The 27,972-nt window shown below is 44.3% G+C and overlaps 1 protein-coding gene across 1 annotated transcript in view; it reads left to right on the forward strand.

Moving 5' to 3' along the window:
- The window catches only part of LOC121557245 (calcium/calmodulin-dependent 3',5'-cyclic nucleotide phosphodiesterase 1A-like), a 111,188-nt gene that overhangs the window by 54,114 nt on the left and 29,102 nt on the right, over positions 1-27,972 (forward strand). The window contains exons 8-11 of the mRNA XM_045224905.1: positions 4,208-4,308; positions 4,770-4,898; positions 5,688-5,789; positions 6,820-6,940. Of these exons, the coding sequence (XP_045080840.1) occupies positions 4,208-4,308; positions 4,770-4,898; positions 5,688-5,789; positions 6,820-6,940 (453 nt within the window). The remainder of the gene's footprint in view (positions 1-4,207; positions 4,309-4,769; positions 4,899-5,687; positions 5,790-6,819; positions 6,941-27,972) is intronic.

The following is a 27,972-nucleotide window of genomic DNA, read 5'->3' on the forward strand; positions in this document are numbered from 1 at the left end:
CTGATAGAACAGGATATAATGTTCAACTGGCTGATAGAACAGGATATGATGTTTAACTGGCTGATAGAAAAGGATATAATGTTCAACTGGCTGATAGAACAGGATATGATGTTTAACTGGCTGATAGAACAGGATATGATGTTTAACTGGCTGAGAGAACTGGATATAATGTTCAACTGGCTGATAGAACAGGATATAATGTTCAACTGGCTGATAGAACAGGATATGATGTTTAACTGGCTGATAGAACAGGATATGATGTTTAACTGGCTGAGAGAACTGGATATAATGTTCAACTGGCTGATAGAACAGGATATAATGTTCAACTGGCTGATAGAACAGGATATAATGTTTAACTGGCTGAGAGAGCTGGATATAATGTTCAACTGGCTGAGAGGCTGATAGAACAGGATATAATGTTCAACTGGCTGATAGAACAGGATATAATGTTCAACTGACAGCGACTGATAGAACAGGATATAATGTTCAACTGGCTGATAGAACAGGATATAATGTTCAACTGGCTGATAGAACAGGATATAATGTTCAACTGGCTGAGAGAACAGGATATAATGTTCAACTGGCTGATAGAACAGGATATAATGTTCAACTGGCTGAGAGAACAGGATATAATGTTCAAGTGGCTGATAGAACAGGATATAATGTTCAACTGGCTGAGAGAACAGGATATAATGTTCAACTGGCTGAGAGAACAGGATATAATGTTCAACTGGCTGAGAGAACAGGATATAATGTTCAACTGGCTGATAGAACAGGATATAATGTTCAACTGGCTGAGAGAACAGGATATAATGTTCAACTGGCTGATAGAACAGGATATAATGTTCAACTGGCTGAGAGAACAGGATATAATGTTCAACTGGCTGAGAGAACAGGATATAATGTTCAACTGGCTGAGAGAACAGGATATAATGTTCAACTGGCTGATAGAACAGGATATAATGTTCAACTGGCTGAGAGAACAGGATATAATGTTCAACTGGCTGAGAGAACAGGATATAATGTTCAACTGGCTGAGAGAACAGGATATAATGTTCAACTGGCTGATAGAACAGGATATAATGTTCAACTGGCTGAGAGAACAGGATATAATGTTCAACTGGCTGATAGAACAGGATATAATGTTCAACTGGCTGATAGAACAGGATATAATGTTCAACTGGCTGAGAGAACAGGATATAATGTTCAACTGGCTGATAGAACAGGATATAATGTTCAACTGGCTGATAGAACAGGATATAATGTTCAACTGGCTGATAGAACAGGATATAATGTTCAACTGGCTGATAGAACAGGATATAATGTTCAACTGGCTGAGAGAACAGGATATAATGTTCAACTGGCTGATAGAACAGGATATAATGTTCAACTGGCTGATAGAACAGGATATAATGTTCAACTGGCTGATAGAACAGGATATAATGTTCAACTGGCTGATAGAACAGGATATAATGTTCAACTGGCTGATAGAACAGGATATGATGTTTAACTGGCTGATAGAAAAGGATATAATGTTCAACTGGCTGATAGAACAGGATATGATGTTTAACTGGCTGATAGAACAGGATATGATGTTTAACTGGCTGAGAGAACTGGATATAATGTTCAACTGGCTGATAGAACAGGATATAATGTTCAACTGGCTGATAGAACAGGATATGATGTTTAACTGGCTGATAGAACAGGATATGATGTTTAACTGGCTGAGAGAACTGGATATAATGTTCAACTGGCTGATAGAACAGGATATAATGTTCAACTGGCTGATAGAACAGGATATAATGTTTAACTGGCTGAGAGAACTGGATATAATGTTCAACTGGCTGAGAGGCTGATAGAACAGGATATAATGTTCAACTGGCTGATAGAACAGGATATAATGTTCAACTGACAGCGACTGTCACGCCCTGGCTCGGGGGACTCTCGTATGTTGAGCCAGGGTGTTAGTTTCTATGTTTTGTTGTGGGTTCTAGGTTAGTGTATTTCTTTGTTTGAGTGACTCCCAATCAGAGGTAACGAGTGTCAGCTGTTGGCTCGTTGTCTCTGATTGGGAGCCATATTTAACTATCTGTCTTTCACGTTGTGTTTGTGGTTTCTTGTTCATTTCGGTTTGGGTGAAACCGTAGACGTCACGTTTTCGTTTGTGTTGTTGATCGTGTGATCACTTATAGTAAATAAATATGTTCACCTTCAACGCTGCGCATTGGTCCTCCTCCTCATTGGTAGACGATCGCGACAGAAGAAACCACCAAGATGGGACCAAGCAGCGTGTTCAGGAGCCATCGCCAGGGAGATCCCTCACCGATCTCCTTCGCCTCCTGGACTGGGTCAAGCCGAGGGAGGAAGACAAGGGCTTGACATTATGGCAGAAGGGCGAGAAGCTGGCGAGGGATATGGAGACGTGGTCCACGGGTAGGAGAGACGCCCCGACATTTTTTAGGGGGGGGCTCACGACGGCGGACCAGCAGGAGGCCGCGATAGAGCGGTCCAGTGGGTTGCCGGAGAAGGCCGCCGGGTTACGGGGGCCACTGGTAGAAGAGGGGATGGAAGGTGTGGAGGCACGGCGAGAGGTACTGGCGTGTGTTGCCAGTCCGGTCCGGCCCGTTCCAGATCCCGGTGTAGAGCCAGTGGTGTGTGTCCCCAGTACGGTCCGGTCTATTCCTGCTCCCTGCACCGAACCTGCGGTGCGCGTCGCCAGCCCAGTCCGGCCCATTCCTGCTCCCCGCATCAAGTCTGTGGTGCGTCTCGTCAGCCCGGCTCTGCCCGTTCTGCTCCCCGCACCAGGTCTGTGGTGCGCGTCGCCAGCCCAGTCCGGCCCATTCCTGCTCCCCGCATCAAGCCTGTGGTGCGTCTCGTCAGCCCGGCTCTGCCCGTTCCTGCTCCCCGCACCAGGTCTGTGGTGCGCGTCGCCAGCCCAGTCCGGCCCATTCCTGCTCCCCGCATCAAGCCTGTGGTGCGGCTCGTCAGCCCGGCTCTGCCCGTTCCTGCTCTCCGCACCAGGTCTGTGGTGCGCGTCACCAGCCCGGTCCGGCCCATTCCTGCTCCCCGCGTCAAGTCTGTGGTGCGTCTCGTCAGCCCGGCTCTGCCCGTTCCTGCTCTCCGCACCAGGTCTGTGGTGCGCGTCGCCAGCCCGGTCCGGCCCATTCTTGCTCCCAGCACCAAGTCTGTGGGGCGGTTCGTCAGCCCTGTCCGGCCCGCTCTGCTCCCCACACCAAGCCAGTGGTGTGCGTCGTCAGTGCAGCACGGCCCGTGCCTGTTCCCCACACCAAGCCAGTGGTGTGCGTCGCCGGTCCGGCACGGCACGTGCCTGTTCCACGGAGCCGGATCCGCCGCCTAGGCGGAGTGCCCACCCGGTCCCTCCCCTGTTGTGTTTCGTTGGCGCGGTCGGAGTCCGCGCCTTTAGGGGGGGGTACTGTCACGCCCTGGCTCGGGGGACTCTCGTATGTTGAGCCAGGGTGTTAGTTTCTATGTTTTGTTGTGGGTTCTAGGTTAGTGTATTTCTTTGTTTGAGTGACTCCCAATCAGAGGTAACGAGTGTCAGCTGTTGGCTCGTTGTCTCTGATTGGGAGCCATATTTAACTATCTGTCTTTCACGTTGTGTTTGTGGTTTCTTGTTCATTTCGGTTTGGGTGAAACCGTAGACGTCACGTTTTCGTTTGTGTTGTTGATCGTGTGATCACTTATAGTAAATAAATATGTTCACCTTCAACGCTGCGCATTGGTCCTCCTCCTCATTGGTAGACGATCGTGACAGCGACTGATAGAACAGGATATAATGTTCAACTGGCTGATAGAACAGGATATAATGTTCAACTGGCTGAGAGAACAGGATATAATGTTCAACTGGCTGATAGAACAGGATATAATGTTCAACTGGCTGAGGGAACAGGATATAATGTTCAACTGGCTGATAGAACAGGATATAATGTTCAACTGGCTGATAGAACAGGATATAATGTTCAACTGGCTGATAGAACAGGATATGATGTATAACTGGCTGATAGAACAGGATATGATGTATAACTGGCTGATAGAACAGGATATGATGTTTAACTGGCTGATAGAACAGGATATGATGTTTAACTGGCTGATAGAACAGGATATGATGTCATTTCCACACCCTCTTCTCCCTTTCCATTCTTTCTTTGTGGTCTATTTACTCCATCTCTCTTTCTGTCTGACGTAGCATTGGTTGACCGAGCTAGAGATCTTTGCCATGATCTTTGCAGCAGCGGTTCACGACTACGAACACACTGGAACCACCAACACCTTCCACATCCAGACCAGGTAATAGATTACTGATCTAATAGATCCAGACCAGGTAATAGATGACTGATCTAACAGATCCAGACCAGGTAATAGATGACTGATCTAACAGATCCAGACCAGGTAATAGATGACTGATCTAACAGATCCAGACCAGGTAATAGATGACTGATCTAACAGATCCAGACCAGGTAATAGATTACTGATCTAACTGATCCAGACCAGGTAATAGATGACTGATCTAACAGATCCAGACCAGGTAATAGATGACTGATATAACAGATCCAGACCAGGTAATAGATTACTGATCTAACAGATCCAGACCAGGTAATAGATTACTGATCTAACAGATCCATTCCAGGTCTGAATCAGTCCCTGATTAGAAGGAGAGGATGAAATCCACACTGAGTTAAACAGAAAACTAATTCAGTGTATCTCAATGGGAAAAAATATGTTAGCTGAAACTATGAGCATGTCTCCAGATCAGACACAGCGATCCTGTACAATGACCGGTCAGTCTTAGAGAGCCACCATGTCAGCGCAGCATACCGCCTCCTACAGGACGATGGTGAGATCAACATACTATGCAACCTGTCTAACGACGACTGGAGGTGAGACATTCATAAATTGTAATAAACATGTCATAGGAGTAATAGGAGTGTAATAACATGTCATAGGAGTAATAGGAGTGTAATAACATGTCATAGGAGTAATAGGAGTGTAATAACATGTCATAGGAGTAATAGGAGTGTAATAACATGTAATAGGAGTAATAGGAGTGTAATAACATGTCATAGGAGTAATAGGAGTGTAATAACATGTCATAGGAGTAATATGAGTGTAATAACATGTCATAGGAGTAATAGGCATGTAATAACATGTCATAGGAGTAATAGGAGTGTAATAACATGTCATAGGAGTAATAGGAGTGTAATAACATGTAATAGGAGTAATAGGAGTGTAATAACATGTCATAGGGGTAATAGGAGTGTAATAACATGTCATAGGAGTAATAGGAGTGTAATAACATGTCATAGGAGTAATAGGAGTTTAATAACATGTCATAGGGGTAATAGGAGTGTAATAACATGTCATAGGAGTAATAGGAGTGTAATAACATGTCATAGGAGTAATAGGAGTGTAATAACATGTTTCAAGTTTTATTAGTTGTAAAGGATATTCTTGGTATACATCGTCCAATGAAACGCTTACTTGCAGGTTCCTTCTCGACAATGTCAAATGTCTCCCCAGAGAGCTGAGGGGCCTAGTAGTAAAGATGGTTCTGACAACATACATGTCCTGTTCCTCTCTCTAACCCTAACATGTCTGTCTGTCTGTCTGTCTGTCTGTCTGTCTGTCTGTCTGACTGTCTGTCTGTCTGTCTGTCTGTCTGTCTGTAGAGAGCTGAGGGGCCTAGTAGTACAGATGGTTCTGGCAACAGACATGTCCTGTCACTTCCAGCAGGTCAAACATATGAAGAACTTCCTCCAGCAACCAGAGGGGTGAGACTTAACAGCCTCCCGCTCCTCTATAACTCTATATCTCCTCCCCCGTTCCTGTTCTCTCTGTCACCACTGTCCTGATCCTCCATTAGTTCATGTTCTCTCCTCTGTCACCACTGTCCTGATCCTCCATTAGTTCCTGTAACCTTCAGTAGTGACTAGCGATCAGTCAACATCCTGTGTGTTGAGCTGCTGTATGAATACTGTGTCTGAGTGGGTCTCTAGCTGCCGTTGCCACGAGAACAAAGAGAGACATTAATGGAACTTATTCACCTTGAACACACACACAGACACTCACCGAAACACACTCCACAGTAAAAAGTAATTATCTGAACCTCTCTTAATGTGTGTGTGAGATCCAGGGTTGTGATTTGTCCCATATCTGTGATGTAGAATGAAACATGCTGCCTTAGTGCCAACCACTGCTGCCCTGGGCAGGGTGCTGCAATGATGCACGCAGACAGACAGACAGACAGACAGACAAACAAACAGACAGACAGACAGACAGACAGACAGACAGACAGACAGACAGACAGACAGACAGACAGAGAGAGAGAGAGAGAGAGAGAGAGAGTGGTAATATTCAAAAAGATTCCCAATCAGCAGAGTTCAGCAATAAACAGTCCAAGTCGTGTCGGTGCAGCAGGCTGGCTGAACTCTGACCTTGTCATTGTTACACCACATACTGACTGACTGCTGTGATTTCACGGATTTACCCTTCTATCTCTCTGTCTCCTACTCCAGGATTGATAAACCCAAAGCCCTGTATATGCTGCTAACTATCTAACCGTGTGTGTGTGTGTGTGTGTGTATGTGTGTGTGTGCCCACCAGGATTGATAAACCCAAAGCCCTGTATATGCTGCTAACTATCTAACCGTGTGTGTGTGTGTGTGTGTGTATGTGTGTGTGTGCCCACCAGGATTGATAAACCCAAAGCCCTCTCTCTGCTGCTAACTATCTAACCGTGTGTGTGTGTGTGTGTGTGTATGTGTGTGTGTGTGTGTGTGTGTGTGTGTGTGTGCCCACCAGGATTGATAAACCCAAAGCCCTCTCTCTGCTGCTTCATACAGCTGATATCAGCCACCCAGCTAAGAAATGGGACCTGCACCACCGCTGGACAGCATCACTTCTGGAGGAGTTCTTCAGACAGGTAACCTCTGACCTCTAAGCCCTAACCCTTGACCTCTAACCCTACACCACCGCTGGACAGCATCACTTCTGGAGGAGTTCTTCAGACAGGTAACCTCTGACCTCTAAGCCCTAACCCTTGACCTCTAACCCTACACCACCGCTGGACAGCATCACTTCTGGAGGAGTTCTTCAGACAGGTAACCTCTGACCTCTAAGCCCTAACCCTTGACCTCTAACCCTACACCACCGCTGGACAGCATCACTTCTGGAGGAGTTCTTCAGACAGGTAACCTCTGACCTCTAAGCCCTAACCCTTGACCTCTAACCCTACACCACCGCTGGACAGCATCACTTCTGGAGGAGTTCTTCAGACAGGTAACCTCTGACCTCTAAGCCCTAACCCTTGACCTCTAACCCTACACCACCGCTGGACAGCATCACTTCTGGAGGAGTTCTTCAGACAGGTAACCTCTGACCTCTAAGCCCTAACCCTTGACCTCTAACCCTACACCACCGCTGGACAGCATCACTTCTGGAGGAGTTCTTCAGACAGGTAACCTCTGACCTCTAAGCCCTAACCCTTGACCTCTAACCCCTACACCACCGCTGGACAGCATCACTTCTGGAGGAGTTCTTCAGACAGGTAACCTCTGACCTCTAAGCCCTAACCCTTGACCTCTAACCCTACACCACCGCTGGACAGCATCACTTCTGGAGGAGTTCTTCAGACAGGTAACCTCTGACCTCTAAGCCCTAACCCTTGACCTCTAACCCTACACCACCGCTGGACAGCATCACTTCTGGAGGAGTTCTTCAGACAGGTAACCTCTGACCTCTAAGCCCTAACCCTTGACCTCTAACCCTACACCACCGCTGGACAGCATCACTTCTGGAGGAGTTCTTCAGACAGGTAACCTCTGACCTCTAAGCCCTAACCCTTGACCTCTAACCCTACACCACCGCTGGACAGCATCACTTCTGGAGGAGTTCTTCAGACAGGTAACCTCTGACCCCTAACCCCTAACCCTTGACCTCTAACCCTACACCACCGCTGGACAGCATCACTTCTGGAGGAGTTCTTCAGACAGGTAACCTCTGACCTCTAAGCCCTAACCCTTGACCTCTAACCCTACACCACCGCTGGACAGCATCACTTCTGGAGGAGTTCTTCAGACAGGTAACCTCTGACCTCTAAGCCCTAACCCTTGACCTCTAACCCTACACCACCGCTGGACAGCATCACTTCTGGAGGAGTTCTTCAGACAGGTAACCTCTGACCTCTAACCCCTAACCCTTGACCTCTAACCCTACACCACCGCTGGACAGCATCACTTCTGGAGGAGTTCTTCAAATAGGTAACCTCTGACCTCTAAGCCCTAACCCTTGACCTCTAACCCTACACCACCGCTGGACAGCATCACTTCTGGAGGAGTTCTTCAGACAGGTAACCTCTGACCTCTAAGCCCTAACCCTTGACCTCTAACCCTACACCACCGCTGGACAGCATCACTTCTGGAGGAGTTCTTCAGACAGGTAACCTCTGACCTCTAAGCCCTAACCCTTGACCTCTAACCCTACACCACCGCTGGACAGCATCACTTCTGGAGGAGTTCTTCAGACAGGTAACCTCTGACCTCTAAGCCCTAACCCTTGACCTCTAACCCTACACCACCGCTGGACAGCATCACTTCTGGAGGAGTTCTTCAGACAGGTAACCTCTGACCCCTAACCCCTAACCCTTGACCTCTAACCCTACACCACCGCTGGACAGCATCACTTCTGGAGGAGTTCTTCAGACAGGTAACCTCTGACCTCTAAGCCCTAACCCTTGACCTCTAACCCTACACCACCGCTGGACAGCATCACTTCTGGAGGAGTTCTTCAGACAGGTAACCTCTGACCTCAGCAGTGGAGTCCTGTGCTTCCAACATCATGGCAGTGCTGTGTTGACAGGATTTATAGGGTTCTGGTTTATTATGGTGTGTTGACAGGATTTATAGGGTTCTGGTTTATTATGGTGTGTTGACAGGATTTATAGGGTTCTGGTTTATTATGGTGTGTTGACAGGCTTTATAGGGTTCTGGTTTATTATGGTGTGTTGACAGGATTTATAGGGTTCTGGTTTATTATGGTGTGTTGACAGGATTTATAGGGTTCTGGTTTATTATGGTGTGTTGACAGGAATTTATAGGGTTCTGGTTTATTATGGTGTGTTGACAGGTTTTATAGGGTTCTGGTTTATTATGCTGTGTTGACAGGATTTATAGGGTTCTGGTTTATTATGGTGTGTTGACAGGATTTATAGGGTTCTGGTTTATTATGGTGTGTTGACAGGATTTATAGGGTTCTGGTTTATTATGGTGTGTTGACAGGATTTATAGGGTTCTGGTTTATTATGGTGTGTTGACAGGATTTATAGGGTTCTGGTTTATTATGCTGTGTTGACAGGATTTATAGGGTTCTGGTTTATTATGGTGTGTTGACAGGATTTATAGGGTTCTGGTTTATTATGGTGTGTTGACAGGATTTATAGGGTTCTGGTTTATTATGGTGTGTTGACAGGTTTTATAGGGTTCTGGTTTATTATGGTGTGTTGACAGGATTTATAGGGTTCTGGTTTATTATGCTGTGTTGACAGGATTTATAGGGTTCTGGTTTATTATGGTGTGTTGACAGGATTTATAGGGTTCTGGTTTATTATGGTGTGTTGACAGGATTTATAGGGTTCTGGTTTATTATGGTGTGTTGACAGGATTTATAGGGTTCTGGTTTATTATGGTGTGTTGACAGGATTTATAGGGTTCTGGTTTATTATGCTGTGTTGACAGGATTTATAGGGTTCTGGTTTATTATGGTGTGTTGACAGGATTTATAGGGTTCTGGTTTATTATGCTGTGTTGACAGGATTTATAGGGTTCTGGTTTATTATGGTGTGTTGACAGGATTTATAGGGTTCTGGTTTATTATGGTGTGTTGACAGGATTTATAGGGTTCTGGTTTATTATGGTGTGTTGACAGGATTTATAGGGTTCTGGTTTATTATGGTGTGTTGACAGGATTTATAGGGTTCTGGTTTATTATGGTGTGTTGACAGGATTTATAGGGTTCTGGTTTATTATGGTGTGTTGACAGGATTTATAGGGTTCTGGTTTATTATGGTGTGTTGACAGGATTTATAGGGTTCTGGTTTATTATGGTGTGTTGACAGGATTTATAGGGTTCTGGTTTATTATGGTGTGTTGACAGGATTTATAGGGTTCTGGTTTATTATGGTGTGTTGACAGGATTTATAGGGTTCTGGTTTATTATGGTGTGTTGACAGGATTTATAGGGTTCTGGTTTATTATGGTGTGTTGACAGGATTTATAGGGTTCTGGTTTATTATGGTGTGTTGACAGGATTTATAGGGTTCTGGTTTATTATGGTGTGTTGACAGGATTTATAGGGTTCTGGTTTATTATGGTGTGTTGACAGGATTTATAGGGTTCTGGTTTATTATGCTGTGTTGACAGGATTTATAGGGTTCTGGTTTATTATGGTGTGTTGACAGGATTTATAGGGTTCTGGTTTATTATGGTGTGTTGACAGGATTTATAGGGTTCTGGTTTATTATGGTGTGTTGACAGGATTTATAGGGTTCTGGTTTATTATGGTGTGTTGACAGGATTTATAGGGTTCTGGTTTATTATGCTGTGTTGACAGGATTTATAGGGTTCTGGTTTATTATGGTGTGTTGACAGGATTTATAGGGTTCTGGTTTATTATGGTGTGTTGACAGGATTTATAGGGTTCTGGTTTATTATGGTGTGTTGACAGGATTTATAGGGTTCTGGTTTATTATGGTGTGTTGACAGGATTTATAGGGTTCTGGTTTATTATGGTGTGTTGACAGGATTTATAGGGTTCTGGTTTATTATGGTGTGTTGACAGGATTTATAGGGTTCTGGTTTATTATGCTGTGTTGACAGGATTTATAGGGTTCTGGTTTATTATGGTGTGTTGACAGGATTTATAGGGTTCTGGTTTATTATGGTGTGTTGACAGGATTTATAGGGTTCTGGTTTATTATGGTGTGTTGACAGGATTTATAGGGTTCTGGTTTATTATGGTGTGTTGACAGGATTTATAGGGTTCTGGTTTATTATGGTGTGTTGACAGGATTTATAGGGTTCTGGTTTATTATGGTGTGTTGACAGGATTTATAGGGTTCTGGTTTATTATGGTGTGTTGACAGGATTTATAGGGTTCTGGTTTATTATGGTGTGTTGACAGGATTTATAGGGTTCTGGTTTATTATGGTGTGTTGACAGGATTTATAGGGTTCTGGTTTATTATGGTGTGTTGACAGGATTTATAGGGTTCTGGTTTATTATGGTGTGTTGACAGGATTTATAGGGTTCTGGTTTATTATGGTGTGTTGACAGGATTTATAGGGTTCTGGTTTATTATGGTGTGTTGACAGGATTTATAGGGTTCTGGTTTATTATGGTGTGTTGACAGGATTTATAGGGTTCTGGTTTATTATGGTGTGTTGACAGGATTTATAGGGTTCTGGTTTATTATGGTGTGTTGACAGGATTTATAGGGTTCTGGTTTATTATGGTGTGTTGACAGGATTTATAGGGTTCTGGTTTATTATGGTGTGTTGACAGGATTTATAGGGTTCTGGTTTATTATGGTGTGTTGACAGGATTTATAGGGTTCTGGTTTATTATGGTGTGTTGACAGGATTTATAGGGTTCTGGTTTATTATGGTGTGTTGACAGGATTTATAGGGTTCTGGTTTATTATGGTGTGTTGACAGGATTTATAGGGTTCTGGTTTATTATGGTGTGTTGACAGGATTTATAGGGTTCTGGTTTATTATGGTGTGTTGACAGGATTTATAGGGTTCTGGTTTATTATGGTGTGTTGACAGGATTTATAGGGTTCTGGTTTATTATGGTGTGTTGACAGGATTTATAGGGTTCTGGTTTATTATGGTGTGTTGACAGGATTTATAGGGTTCTGGTTTATTATGGTGTGTTGACAGGATTTATAGGGTTCTGGTTTATTATGGTGTGTTGACAGGATTTATAGGGTTCTGGTTTATTATGGTGTGTTGACAGGATTTATAGGGTTCTGGTTTATTATGGTGTGTTGACAGGATTTATAGGGTTCTGGTTTATTATGGTGTGTTGACAGGATTTATAGGGTTCTGGTTTATTATGGTGTGTTGACAGGATTTATAGGGTTCTGGTTTATTATGGTGTGTTGACAGGATTTATAGGGTTCTGGTTTATTATGGTGTGTTGACAGGATTTATAGGGTTCTGGTTTATTATGGTGTGTTGACAGGATTTATAGGGTTCTGGTTTATTATGGTGTGTTGACAGGATTTATAGGGTTCTGGTTTATTATGGTGTGTTGACAGGATTTATAGGGTTCTGGTTTATTATGGTGTGTTGACAGGATTTATAGGGTTCTGGTTTATTATGGTGTGTTGACAGGATTTATAGGGTTCTGGTTTATTATGGTGTGTTGACAGGATTTATAGGGTTCTGGTTTATTATGGTGTGTTGACAGGATTTATAGGGTTCTGGTTTATTATGGTGTGTTGACAGGATTTATAGGGTTCTGGTTTATTATGGTGTGTTGACAGGATTTATAGGGTTCTGGTTTATTATGGTGTGTTGACAGGATTTATAGGGTTCTGGTTTATTATGGTGTGTTGACAGGATTTATAGGGTTCTGGTTTATTATGGTGTGTTGACAGGATTTATAGGGTTCTGGTTTATTATGGTGTGTTGACAGGATTTATAGGGTTCTGGTTTATTATGGTGTGTTGACAGGATTTATAGGGTTCTGGTTTATTATGGTGTGTTGACAGGATTTATAGGGTTCTGGTTTATTATGGTGTGTTGACAGGATTTATAGGGTTCTGGTTTATTATGGTGTGTTGACAGGATTTATAGGGTTCTGGTTTATTATGGTGTGTTGACAGGATTTATAGGGTTCTGGTTTATTATGGTGTGTTGACAGGATTTATAGGGTTCTGGTTTATTATGGTGTGTTGACAGGATTTATAGGGTTCTGGTTTATTATGGTGTGTTGACAGGATTTATAGGGTTCTGGTTTATTATGGTGTGTTGACAGGATTTATAGGGTTCTGGTTTATTATGGTGTGTTGACAGGATTTATAGGGTTCTGGTTTATTATGGTGTGTTGACAGGATTTATAGGGTTCTGGTTTATTATGGTGTGTTGACAGGATTTATAGGGTTCTGGTTTATTATGGTGTGTTGACAGGATTTATAGGGTTCTGGTTTATTATGGTGTGTTGACAGGATTTATAGGGTTCTGGTTTATTATGGTGTGTTGACAGGATTTATAGGGTTCTGGTTTATTATGGTGTGTTGACAGGATTTATAGGGTTCTGGTTTATTATGGTGTGTTGACAGGATTTATAGGGTTCTGGTTTATTATGGTGTGTTGACAGGATTTATAGGGTTCTGGTTTATTATGGTGTGTTGACAGGATTTATAGGGTTCTGGTTTATTATGGTGTGTTGACAGGATTTATAGGGTTCTGGTTTATTATGGTGTGTTGACAGGATTTATAGGGTTCTGGTTTATTATGGTGTGTTGACAGGATTTATAGGGTTCTGGTTTATTATGGTGTGTTGACAGGATTTATAGGGTTCTGGTTTATTATGGTGTGTTGACAGGATTTATAGGGTTCTGGTTTATTATGGTGTGTTGACAGGATTTATAGGGTTCTGGTTTATTATGGTGTGTTGACAGGATTTATAGGGTTCTGGTTTATTATGGTGTGTTGACAGGATTTATAGGGTTCTGGTTTATTATGGTGTGTTGACAGGATTTATAGGGTTCTGGTTTATTATGGTGTGTTGACAGGATTTATAGGGTTCTGGTTTATTATGGTGTGTTGACAGGATTTATAGGGTTCTGGTTTATTATGGTGTGTTGACAGGATTTATAGGGTTCTGGTTTATTATGGTGTGTTGACAGGATTTATAGGGTTCTGGTTTATTATGGTGTGTTGACAGGATTTATAGGGTTCTGGTTTATTATGGTGTGTTGACAGGATTTATAGGGTTCTGGTTTATTATGGTGTGTTGACAGGATTTATAGGGTTCTGGTTTATTATGGTGTGTTGACAGGATTTATAGGGTTCTGGTTTATTATGGTGTGTTGACAGGATTTATAGGGTTCTGGTTTATTATGGTGTGTTGACAGGATTTATAGGGTTCTGGTTTATTATGGTGTGTTGACAGGATTTATAGGGTTCTGGTTTATTATGGTGTGTTGACAGGATTTATAGGGTTCTGGTTTATTATGGTGTGTTGACAGGATTTATAGGGTTCTGGTTTATTATGGTGTGTTGACAGGATTTATAGGGTTCTGGTTTATTATGGTGTGTTGACAGGATTTATAGGGTTCTGGTTTATTATGGTGTGTTGACAGGATTTATAGGGTTCTGGTTTATTATGGTGTGTTGACAGGATTTATAGGGTTCTGGTTTATTATGGTGTGTTGACAGGATTTATAGGGTTCTGGTTTATTATGGTGTGTTGACAGGATTTATAGGGTTCTGGTTTATTATGGTGTGTTGACAGGATTTATAGGGTTCTGGTTTATTATGGTGTGTTGACAGGATTTATAGGGTTCTGGTTTATTATGGTGTGTTGACAGGATTTATAGGGTTCTGGTTTATTATGGTGTGTTGACAGGATTTATAGGGTTCTGGTTTATTATGGTGTGTTGACAGGATTTATAGGGTTCTGGTTTATTATGGTGTGTTGACAGGATTTATAGGGTTCTGGTTTATTATGGTGTGTTGACAGGATTTATAGGGTTCTGGTTTATTATGGTGTGTTGACAGGATTTATAGGGTTCTGGTTTATTATGGTGTGTTGACAGGATTTATAGGGTTCTGGTTTATTATGGTGTGTTGACAGGATTTATAGGGTTCTGGTTTATTATGGTGTGTTGACAGGATTTATAGGGTTCTGGTTTATTATGGTGTGTTGACAGGATTTATAGGGTTCTGGTTTATTATGGTGTGTTGACAGGATTTATAGGGTTCTGGTTTATTATGGTGTGTTGACAGGATTTATAGGGTTCTGGTTTATTATGGTGTGTTGACAGGATTTATAGGGTTCTGGTTTATTATGGTGTGTTGACAGGATTTATAGGGTTCTGGTTTATTATGGTGTGTTGACAGGATTTATAGGGTTCTGGTTTATTATGGTGTGTTGACAGGATTTATAGGGTTCTGGTTTATTATGGTGTGTTGACAGGATTTATAGGGTTCTGGTTTATTATGGTGTGTTGACAGGATTTATAGGGTTCTGGTTTATTATGGTGTGTTGACAGGATTTATAGGGTTCTGGTTTATTATGGTGTGTTGACAGGATTTATAGGGTTCTGGTTTATTATGGTGTGTTGACAGGATTTATAGGGTTCTGGTTTATTATGGTGTGTTGACAGGATTTATAGGGTTCTGGTTTATTATGGTGTGTTGACAGGATTTATAGGGTTCTGGTTTATTATGGTGTGTTGACAGGATTTATAGGGTTCTGGTTTATTATGGTGTGTTGACAGGATTTATAGGGTTCTGGTTTATTATGGTGTGTTGACAGGATTTATAGGGTTCTGGTTTATTATGGTGTGTTGACAGGATTTATAGGGTTCTGGTTTATTATGGTGTGTTGACAGGATTTATAGGGTTCTGGTTTATTATGGTGTGTTGACAGGATTTATAGGGTTCTGGTTTATTATGGTGTGTTGACAGGATTTATAGGGTTCTGGTTTATTATGGTGTGTTGACAGGATTTATAGGGTTCTGGTTTATTATGGTGTGTTGACAGGATTTATAGGGTTCTGGTTTATTATGGTGTGTTGACAGGATTTATAGGGTTCTGGTTTATTATGGTGTGTTGACAGGATTTATAGGGTTCTGGTTTATTATGGTGTGTTGACAGGATTTATAGGGTTCTGGTTTATTATGGTGTGTTGACAGGATTTATAGGGTTCTGGTTTATTATGGTGTGTTGACAGGATTTATAGGGTTCTGGTTTATTATGGTGTGTTGACAGGATTTATAGGGTTCTGGTTTATTATGGTGTGTTGACAGGATTTATAGGGTTCTGGTTTATTATGGTGTGTTGACAGGATTTATAGGGTTCTGGTTTATTATGGTGTGTTGACAGGATTTATAGGGTTCTGGTTTATTATGGTGTGTTGACAGGATTTATAGGGTTCTGGTTTATTATGGTGTGTTGACAGGATTTATAGGGTTCTGGTTTATTATGGTGTGTTGACAGGATTTATAGGGTTCTGGTTTATTATGGTGTGTTGACAGGATTTATAGGGTTCTGGTTTATTATGGTGTGTTGACAGGATTTATAGGGTTCTGGTTTATTATGGTGTGTTGACAGGATTTATAGGGTTCTGGTTTATTATGGTGTGTTGACAGGATTTATAGGGTTCTGGTTTATTATGGTGTGTTGACAGGATTTATAGGGTTCTGGTTTATTATGGTGTGTTGACAGGATTTATAGGGTTCTGGTTTATTATGGTGTGTTGACAGGATTTATAGGGTTCTGGTTTATTATGGTGTGTTGACAGGATTTATAGGGTTCTGGTTCATTATGGTGTGTTGACAGGATTTATAGGGTTCTGGTTTATTATGGTGTGTTGACAGGATTTATAGGGTTCTGGTTTATTATGGTGTGTTGACAGGATTTATAGGGTTCTGGTTTATTATGGTGTGTTGACAGGATTAATATAGGGTTCTGGTTTATTATGGTGTGTTGAAAGGATTTATAGGGTTCTGGTTTATTATGGTGTGTTGACAGGATTTATAGGGTTCTGGTTTATTATGGTGTGTTGACAGGATTTATAGGGTTCTGGTTTATTATGCTGTGTTGACAGGCTTTATAGGGTTCTGGTTTATTATGGTGTGTTGACAGGATTTATAGGGTTCTGGTTTATTATGGTGTGTTGACAGGATTTATAGGGTTCTGGTTTATTATGTTGTGTTGACAGGTTTTATAGGGTTCTGGTTTATTATGGTGTGTTGACAGGATTTATAGGGTTCTGGTTTATTATGGTGTGTTGACAGGATTTATAGGGTTCTGGTTTATTATGCTGTGTTGACAGGATTTATAGGGTTCTGGTTTATTATGGTGTGTTGACAGGATTTATAGGGTTCTGGTTTATTATGCTGTGTTGACAGGATTTATAGGGTTCTGGTTTATTATGGTGTGTTGACAGGATTTATAGGGTTCTGGTTTATTATGCTGTGTTGACAGGATTTATAGGGTTCTGGTTTATTATGGTGTGTTGACAGGATTTATAGGGTTCTGGTTTATTATGCTGTGTTGACAGGATTTATAGGGTTCTGGTTTATTATGGTGTGTTGACAGGATTTATAGGGTTCTGGTTTATTATGGTGTGTTGACAGGATTTATAGGGTTCTGGTTTATTATGGTGTGTTGACAGGATTTATAGGGTTCTGGTTTATTATGGTGTGTTGACAGGATTTATAGGGTTCTGGTTTATTATGGTGTGTTGACAGGTTTTATAGGGTTCTGGTTTATTATGCTGTGTTGACAGGATTTATAGGGTTCTGGTTTATTATGGTGTGTTGACAGGATTTATAGGGTTCTGGTTTATTATGCTGTGTTGACAGGATTTATAGGGTTCTGGTTTATTATGGTATGTTGACAGGATTTATAGGGTTCTGGTTTATTATGGTGTGTTGACAGGATTTATAGGGTTCTGGTTTATTATGGTGTGTTGACAGGATTTATAGGGTTCTGGTTTATTATGGTGTGTTGACAGGATTTATAGGGTTCTGGTTTATTATGGTGTGTTGACAGGATTTATAGGGTTCTGGTTTATTATGGTGTGTTGACAGGATTTATAGGGTTCTGGTTTATTATGGTGTGTTGACAGGATTTATAGGGTTCTGGTTTATTATGGTGTGTTGACAGGATTTATAGGGTTCTGGTTTATTATGGTGTGTTGACAGGTTTTATAGGGTTCTGGTTTATTATGGTGTGTTGACAGGATTTATAGGGTTCTGGTTTATTATGGTGTGTTGACAGGATTTATAGGGTTCTGGTTTATTATGTTGTGTTGACAGGATTTATAGGGTTCTGGTTTATTATGGTGTGTTGACAGGATTTATAGGGTTCTGGTTTATTATGTTGTGTTGACAGGATTTATAGGGTTCTGGTTTATTATGGTGTGTTGACAGGATTTATAGGGTTCTGGTTTATTATGCTGTGTTGACAGGATTTATAGGGTTCTGGTTTATTATGGTGTGTTGACAGGATTTATAGGGTTCTGGTTTATTATGGTGTGTTGACAGGATTTATAGGGTTCTGGTTTATTATGGTGTGTTGACAGGATTTATAGGGTTCTGGTTTATTATGGTGTGTTGACAGGATTTATAGGGTTCTGGTTTATTATGGTGTGTTGACAGGATTTATAGGGTTCTGGTTTATTATGGTGTGTTGACAGGATTTATAGGGTTCTGGTTTATTATGGTGTGTTGACAGGTTTTATAGGGTTCTGGTTTATTATGCTGTGTTGACAGGATTTATAGGGTTCTGGTTTATTATGGTGTGTTGACAGGATTTATAGGGTTCTGGTTTATTATGCTGTGTTGACAGGATTTATAGGGTTCTGGTTTATTATGGTGTGTTGACAGGATTTATAGGGTTCTGGTTTATTATGGTGTGTTGACAGGTTTTATAGGGTTCTGGTTTATTATGGTGTGTTGACAGGATTTATAGGGTTCTGGTTTATTATGCTGTGTTGACAGGATTTATAGGGTTCTGGTTTATTATGGTGTGTTGACAGGATTTATAGGGTTCTGGTTTATTATGGTGTGTTGACAGGATTTATAGGGTTCTGGTTTATTATGGTGTGTTGACAGGATTTATAGGGTTCTGGTTTATTATGGTGTGTTGACAGGATTTATAGGGTTCTGGTTTATTATGGTGTGTTGACAGGATTTATAGGGTTCTGGTTTATTATGGTGTGTTGACAGGATTTATAGGGTTCTGGTTTATTATGGTGTGTTGACAGGATTTATAGGGTTCTGGTTTATTATGGTGTGTTGACAGGATTTATAGGGTTCTGGTTTATTATGCTGTGTTGACAGGATTTATAGGGTTCTGGTTTATTATGGTGTGTTGACAGGATTTATAGGGTTCTGGTTTATTATGGTGTGTTGACAGGTTTTATAGGGTTCTGGTTTATTATGGTGTGTTGACAGGATTTTATAGGGTTCTGGTTTATTATGCTGTGTTGACAGGATTTATAGGGTTCTGGTTTATTATGGTGTGTTGACAGGATTTATAGGGTTCTGGTTTATTATGGTGTGTTGACAGGATTTATAGGGTTCTGGTTTATTATGGTGTGTTGACAGGATTTATAGGGTTCTGGTTTATTATGGTGTGTTGACAGGATTTATAGGGTTCTGGTTTATTATGGTGTGTTGACAGGATTTATAGGGTTCTGGTTTATTATGGTGTGTTGACAGGATTTATAGGGTTCTGGGTTTATTATGCTGTGTTGACAGGATTTATAGGGTTCTGGTTTATTATGGTGTGTTGACAGGATTTATAGGGTTCTGGTTTATTATGGTGTGTTGACAGGATTTATAGGGTTCTGGTTTATTATGGTGTGTTGACAGGATTTATAGGGTTCTGGTTTATTATGGTGTGTTGACAGGATTTATAGGGTTCTGGTTTATTATGCTATGTTGACAGGATTTATAGGGTTCTGGTTTATTATGGTGTGTTGACAGGATTTATAGGGTTCTGGTTTATTATGGTGTGTTGACAGGATTTATAGGGTTCTGGTTTATTATGGTGTGTTGACAGGATTTATAGGGTTCTGGTTTATTATGGTGTGTTGACAGGATTTATAGGGTTCTGGTTTATTATGGTGTGTTGACAGGATTTATAGGGTTCTGGTTTATTATGGTGTGTTGACAGGATTTATAGGGTTCTGGTTTATTATGGTGTGTTGACAGGATTTATAGGGTTCTGGTTTATTATGGTGTGTTGACAGGATTTATAGGGTTCTGGTTTATTATGGTGTGTTGACAGGATTTATAGGGTTCTGGTTTATTATGGTGTGTTGACAGGATTTATAGGGTTCTGGTTTATTATGGTGTGTGTCATGAGCCCTCTCACTCCACCGGGTTACCACCTTAATGTGTTTCCACTATCTTCCACTCTGCTCATCTCTCTCTCTCTACTCAGCCTAACGAGCTCCACCTGTCCCTGCTCTGCTCGGCTCTAATTACTCTGCCAGCTGCGCTGCATTACCCACTAACCTCTCCCAGTATTTAAAGTCCCGTCTCTCAGCTCTCCTTTGTCAGATCGTCTGCAAAGCTCACACCCGGAACCTGTGTGCTCGCGCTTCTGGCTCACCCTTGTTTTGTGACCCCGGACCTGCCTGATTCTTGGATACTCTTCTGCCCCAGGAAAACCAGACCTGCTTTCTGCCATTACGACTCCTGACTACTCTTCGACCCCGGTAACTCTGACCAGCCTTCTGCCTTGCTACAACGTATTTGGATTTCCCTTGAACTGTACTTCTGCCTTGTTTCATCCGCCCCGTTGTGTCTGTGTTTCCTCCCCCCAGGACTTCTGGACCACCAACCACCGGCGTCATCGGACGCACCGCTGCCACTGGGGGGGCACAGACCCAGCACATTGGACGGGATAACCCCTGGAGCCTTCACTCACTCCCTACTTCCCTTTTCCCTTAAGTTTTAATAAACTTTCTGGTGTGACGCAATTGTGGTCCTCTTGTCGTCTGTCTGAACCGTGACAGTACGATCTGACCATCATGGACTCAGCGCACACTTCCCCCGACATGGAAACCGAAGAACCTGAGCAACCCACCGCCATGCTACGCCTGGAACACACTGAGAGAGAGCTAGGCCGCATGAGCGGCGACATCACCTCTCTGCTTCAGGTCGGCCACCAACAGCATCAGCAGTTCCAGCAGCACCAGCAGCAGTCCCAGCAGCAGCAACAACAACTCGCCAGGATCATCCAACTCCTCACCAACCTTACCCCAGCCAGTCTGCCCACCAGCCCTGCCTCCGAGTCACCTGCCCCGGTCATTTCAGCCGCTGCCCCGGAACCCAAGATTGGAAACCCCGAGCGGTTCAACGGCGATTCTACCCAGGTCCGGCCATTCCTGACTAGCTGCCGACTTCAGTTCTCCTTGCAGCCAAGGACCTTCGCCACGGAGGGGGCTAGGGTCGGGTATGCCATCACTCACCTGACGGGCCGAGCTCGACTCTGGGGAACAGCAGAGTTCGAACGTCAAACCCCCGCATGTGCAACCTTCGACCTGTTTGCTGAGGAGATGCTGAAGGTGTTTGACCTGGACTCACCAACCGCAGAGGCGTCTCGTGAACTGTTCAGTATTCGACAAGGCAGACGTACAGTCGCAGACCATTCCATCGACTTCCGAACCCTGGCAAGACGAAGTTCTTGGAACACACCATCGTTGGTGGACGCGTTCTTCCATAGCTTGGCTGACTATATCAAGGACGAGTTGGTCTCCCATGAACTGCCTTCCACTCTTGATGAAGCCATCGCACTGACTGTCCGGATCGACAGAAGGATACAGACCCGTCGTCGTGAGAGGGGGCGCCAAGGTCCACCAACTACCGGCATTCGGAGAGATCCGACTGGGCTCCTGTCAGCTACTGCCACTCACCCAAGTCAGCTTGATCAGTCTGAGCCTATGGAGATTGGGCGAGCCTCTCTCACTCCTGCAGAGCGCCAGCGCCGCTCACCTCAAACCTCTGCCTCTATTGTGGAGGTGATGGACATCGTGTGGTAACCTGCCCTTTAAAAGCCGAAGCTCACCGGGCATAGGGGGAGTCCGGTTGAGCTCAATGACCATCCAGTCCTCCGACCGCAAACCCTTGCTGCAAGTTCACCTCCGCCTCTCTGACTCTACTCACACCCTGGCTGCTCTGGTGGATTCTGGCGCCGAAGCCAACATAATGGACATCAAGCTGGCACGCCAACTGGGACTGGAGAACCTCCGTTTGACACCTCCTATTCCTGCCCGGGCACTGGACGGACACTTACTCGGATCGGTCACTCATGTCACGGCCCCGGTCTTGATGGGTCTGTCCGGAAACCATCAAGAAACTATCCAGTTTCACCTGCTCCCCTCTCCAGGCCAACCCCTCATCCTGGGTTACCCATGGCTCCGCCGGCACAACCCTCAGCTCGACTGGGTGACCGGGGTGATCAGGGAGTGGGGAGAGGACTGCCACCGAACCTGCCTGCTTGCTGCCGCACTACCCCCTCGGCCAGTACCTACTAACTCCGCCCCTGACCTCTCCCATGTCCCAGAATGCTACCATGGTCTCAGAGAAGTGTTTAACAAAGCAAGAGCCACATCTCTGCCCCCTCACCGACCGTACGACTGTGCCATCGACCTCCTCCCTGGAACAGCCCCTCCAAGGGGCCGTCTTTATTCGTTGTCTGCTCCTGAAAGAAGGTCCATGGAGGACTACATCAATGACTCTCTGTCCACAGGATTGATCCGTTCATCTTCATCTCCGGCTGGTGCTGGCTTCTTCTTTGTGGGGAAGAGGGACGGATCTCTTCGCCCCTGCATCGACTACAGGGGGACTCAACGACATCACAGTGAAGAACCGTTACCCTCTCCCTCTGCTCACCTCTGCTTTTGAGTTGCTCCAGGGAGCCACTGTTTTTACCAAGTTGGATCTCAGAAACGCTTACCACCTAGTGCGGATCCGGGAGGGAGATGAATGGAAGACCGCATTCAATACACCAACAGGCCACTACGAGTATCTGGTTATGCCTTTTGGCCTCACCAATGCTCCTGCTGTGTTCCAGGCTCTAGTGAATGATGTACTGCGGGACATGTTAAACAAGTTTGTCTTCGTTTACCTGGATGACATCTTAATCTACTCCAGAAACCTGTCTGAACACACCCGCCATGTCCAGCAAGTCCTTCATCGTCTTCTGGAGAATTCCCTCTACGCCAAGGCAGAGAAGTGTGAGTTTCACGTCAAGACAGTGGCCTTCCTGGGGTACATAGTGGCAGAGGGAAGTATCCAAATGGATCCTGCCAAAGTATCAGCAGTCACGTCATGGCCAGTTCCGGAGAACAGAAAGAAGCTGCAACAGTTTCTGGGGTTTGCTAACTTCTATAGAAAGTTTATCCGGAACTACAGTACCGTTGCTGCCCCTCTCACTGCTCTAACCAGCACCAAGCAACCCTTCACCTGGACCCCAGCAGCCGACAAGGCCTTCAGTACCCTCAAGGTAAGGTTCACCTCCGCTCCCATCCTCCAGATGCCTGACGTGGACCGGCAATTCATTGTGGAGGTGGACGCCTCGGATGTGGGAGTTGGTGCTGTGATTTCTCAGTGGGCTGCGGAGGATAGGAAGCTCCATCCCTGTGCCTTTTTCTCACGTCGGTTGTCCCCCTCTGAGTGCAATTACGACATAGGGAACCGAGAGCTGCTGGCTGTGAAGCTTGCCTTGGAGGAGTGGCGTCACTGGCTGGAGGGGTCCACCATTCCATTTCTCGTTTGGACCGATCATAAGAACTTGGAGTACATCCGCACGGCCAAACGGTTGAACTCCAGGCAGTCCCGCTGGGCCCTGTTCTTCACCAGGTTTAATTTCACTCTGTCATACCGGCCTGGATCACGCAACACCAAGCCAGACGCCCTCTCCCGTCAATTCCAGAAGGATGACAACCCCTCCAAGGATCCTGTGTCGATTCTGCCAAGTCCCTGCATCGTAGCAGCTCTGACCTGGGCTGTTGAGGAACAGGTGCTGGAAGCTCTCCGTAACCAGCCCGGTCCCAGCACTTGCCCAGCTGACCGCCTTTTTGTCCCCGAAAACCTAAGGTCCCAGGTCGTTCAGTGGGGACATGACTCCCGCCTAGCTTGTCACCCTGGCTCCACCCGCACTTACAACCTGCTCGCCCAGAGGTTCTGGTGGCCCGCTCTGAGAAAGGATGTACGGGAATTCGTCCAAGCCTGCCCCATCTGCAACCAACACAAGTCGTCCTGCCAGCCCCCAGCCGGATTGCTGCAGCCCCTGCCTGTGCCCAGACGTCCCTGGTCTCACATCGCCCTTGACTTTGTCACGGGGCTGCCCCCTTCAAGGGGCAAGACCGTCATTCTCACCATAGTTGACCGATTCAGCAAGATGGCACACTTCATTCCCCTCCCCAAGCTCCCAACCGCCAAGGAGACCGCCCAGGTGGTCCTGGAACACGTCTTCCGGATCCACGGACTGCCAAAGGATGTAGTTTCTGACCGTGGTCCACAATTCTCCTCCGCTTTTTGGAAGGAGTTCTGTCACCTGCTGGGAGCCACAGTCAGTCTGACTTCCGGATTCCATCCCCAATCCAATGGGCAGTCAGAGCGGGCAAATCAGGAGCTCGAGAAGGCACTGCGATGCATGACTTCACGCAACCCCCACTCCTGGTCGCAGCAATTGACATGGGTGGAGTACGCACACAATTCTCTGACCTGCTCTGCCATCGGTATGTCCCCTTTCCAATGTGTTTATGGATACCAGCCTCCTCTATTTGCCAGTCAGGAAGGGGAGGTTACTTGCCCATCTGCACTTGCGTTTGCCCGTCGATGTCGCCGCACCTGGTCACAGGCCCGAGCCACACTTCTCAGATCCGTTGCCAGCTACACTACCGGGGCCAACCGTCGGAGAATCCCTGCTCCCACCTACCATGTTGGTCAAAGGGTGTGGTTGTCGTCAAGGAACCTGCCACTCAGGGTGGAGTCGCAGAAGTTGGCACCTCGGTTCATTGGCCCATTCCCTATCATAAGAGTGATTAGCCCAACTGCTGTCCGGCTCCAACTGCCTAATTCCATGAGGGTGCACCCCACTTTCCATGTGTCTAAGATTAAGCCCATTCATGAGAGTCCGCTGGTCCCTGCTGCGCCTTGTCCTCCTCCTCCACGGCTCGTCGATGGTGGTCTGGTTTACACCGTCCGCCGCCTGCTTCGGTCCAGACGGAGGGGTAGGGGTCTCCAGTACCTCATTGACTGGGAGGGCTATGGACCTGAGGAAAGGACCTGGGTGCCAGCTAGTCGGATTGTGGATAGGACTCTCATCACCGCCTTCCACCAACGGCATCCTGATCAACCTGCAATCCGTAGGGGCCGCCCCAGAGGGATCCCTAACCGTCCTGCCCGCTCGGCTTCCTGTCCTGTGCCTGATCCTGTCTCGGGACCTGTCCCATCTCCCGACCACGGCCCTCCGGCTTCCTCCGAGGATGAGGGCGTTCGCTCGGACCGTTCGGAGGAGTTCTAGCCCTCCTCCGGCTCCCCTCCTCCCGCCCGGCGTGGTGTTGCTCTTGGGACTTCTGGGGCCGTCCCTTGGGGGGGTTCTGTCATGAGCCCTCTCACTCCACCGGGTTACCACCTTAATGTGTTTCCACTATCTTCCACTCTGCTCATCTCTCTCTCTCTACTCAGCCTAACGAGCTCCACCTGTCCCTGCTCTGCTCGGCTCTAATTACTCTGCCAGCTGCGCTGCATTACCCACTAACCTCTCCCAGTATTTAAAGTCCCGTCTCTCAGCTCTCCTTTGTCAGATCGTCTGCAAAGCTCACACCCGGAACCTGTGTGCTCGCGCTTCTGGCTCACCCTTGTTTTGTGACCCCGGACCTGCCTGATTCTTGGATACTCTTCTGCCCCAGGAAAACCAGACCTGCTTTCTGCCATTACGACTCCTGACTACTCTTCGACCCCGGTAACTCTGACCAGCCTTCTGCCTTGCTACAACGTATTTGGATTTCCCTTGAACTGTACTTCTGCCTTGTTTCATCCGCCCCGTTGTGTCTGTGTTTCCTCCCCCCCCAGGACTTCTGGACCACCAACCACCGGCGTCATCGGACGCACCGCTGCCACTGGGGGGGGGCACAGACCCAGCACATTGGACGGGATAACCCCTGGAGCCTTCACTCACTCCCTACTTCCCTTTTCCCTTAAGTTTTAATAAACTTTCTGGTGTGACGCAATTGTGGTCCTCTTGTCGTCTGTCTGAACCGTGACAGTGTGTTGACAGGATTTATAGGGTTCTGGTTTATTATGGTGTGTTGACAGGATTTATAGGGTTCTGGTTTATTATGCTGTGTTGACAGGATTTATAGGGTTCTGGTTTATTATGGTGTGTTGACAGGATTTATAGGGTTCTGGTTTATTATGGTGTGTTGACAGGATTTATAGGGTTCTGGTTTATTATGGTGTGTTGACAGGATTTATAGGGTTCTGGTTTATTATGGTGTGTTGACAGGATTTCTAGGGTTCTGGTTTATTATGGTGTGTTGACAGGATTTATAGGGTTCTGGTTTATTATGGTGTTTTGACAGGATTTATAGGGTTCTGGTTTATTATGGTGTGTTGACAGGATTTATAGGGTTCTGGTTTATTATGGTGTGTTGACAGGATTTATAGGGTTCTGGTTTATTATGGTGTGTTGACAGGATTTATAGGGTTCTGGTTTATTATGGTGTGTTGACAGGATTTATAGGGTTCTGGTTTATTATGCTGTGTTGACAGGATTTATAGGGTTCTGGTTTATTATGGTGTGTTGACAGGATTTATAGGGTTCTGGTTTATTATGGTGTGTTGACAGGATTTATAGGGTTCTGGTTTATTATGGTGTGTTGACAGGATTTATAGGGTTCTGGTTTATTATGGTGTGTTGACAGGATTTATAGGGTTCTGGTTCATTATGGTGTGTTGACAGGATTTATAGGGTTCTGGTTTATTATGGTGTGTTGACAGGATTTATAGGGTTCTGGTTTATTATGGTGTGTTGACAGGATTTATAGGGTTCTGGTTTATTATGGTGTGTTGACAGGATTTATAGGGTTCTGGTTTATTATGGTGTGTTGAAAGGATTTATAGGGTTCTGGTTTATTATGGTGTGTTGACAGGATTTATAGGGTTCTGGTTTATTATGGTGTGTTGACAGGATTTATAGGGTTCTGGTTTATTATGGTGTGTTGACAGGATTTATAGGGTTCTGGTTTATTATGGTGTGTTGACAGGATTTATAGGGTTCTGGTTTATTATGGTGTGTTGACAGGATTTATAGGGTTCTGGTTTATTATGGTGTGTTGACAGGATTTATAGGGTTCTGGTTTATTATGCTGTGTTGACAGGATTTATAGGGTTCTGGTTTATTATGGTGTGTTGACAGGATTTATAGGGTTCTGGTTTATTATGCTGTGTTGACAGGATTTATAGGGTTCTGGTTTATTATGGTGTGTTGACAGGATTTATAGGGTTCTGGTTTAATATGGTGTGTTGACAGGATTTATAGGGTTCTGGTTTATTATGGTGTGTTGACAGGATTTATAGGGTTCTGGTTTATTATGGTGTGTTGACAGGATTTATAGGGTTCTGGTTTATTATGGTGTGTTGACAGGATTTATAGGGTTCTGGTTTATTATGGTGTGTTGACAGGATTTATAGGGTTCTGGTTTATTATGCTGTGTTGACAGGATTTATAGGGTTCTGGTTTATTATGGTGTGTTGACAGGATTTATAGGGTTCTGGTTTATTATGGTGTGTTGACAGGATTTATAGGGTTCTGGTTTATTATGCTGTGTTGACAGGCTTTATAGGGTTCTGGTTTATTATGGTGTGTTGACAGGATTTATAGGGTTCTGGTTTATTATGGTGTGTTGACAGGATTTATAGGGTTCTGGTTTATTATGTTGTGTTGACAGGTTTTATAGGGTTCTGGTTTATTATGGTGTGTTGACAGGATTTATAGGGTTCTGGTTTATTATGGTGTGTTGACAGGATTTATAGGGTTCTGGTTTATTATGCTGTGTTGACAGGATTTATAGGGTTCTGGTTCATTATGGTGTGTTGACAGGATTTATAGGGTTCTGGTTTATTATGCTGTGTTGACAGGATTTATAGGGTTCTGGTTTATTATGGTGTGTTGACAGGATTTATAGGGTTCT

Source organism: Coregonus clupeaformis, chromosome 14, assembly GCF_020615455.1.
Source record: "Coregonus clupeaformis isolate EN_2021a chromosome 14, ASM2061545v1, whole genome shotgun sequence".
NCBI classification, from domain to species: domain Eukaryota; kingdom Metazoa; phylum Chordata; class Actinopteri; order Salmoniformes; family Salmonidae; genus Coregonus; species Coregonus clupeaformis.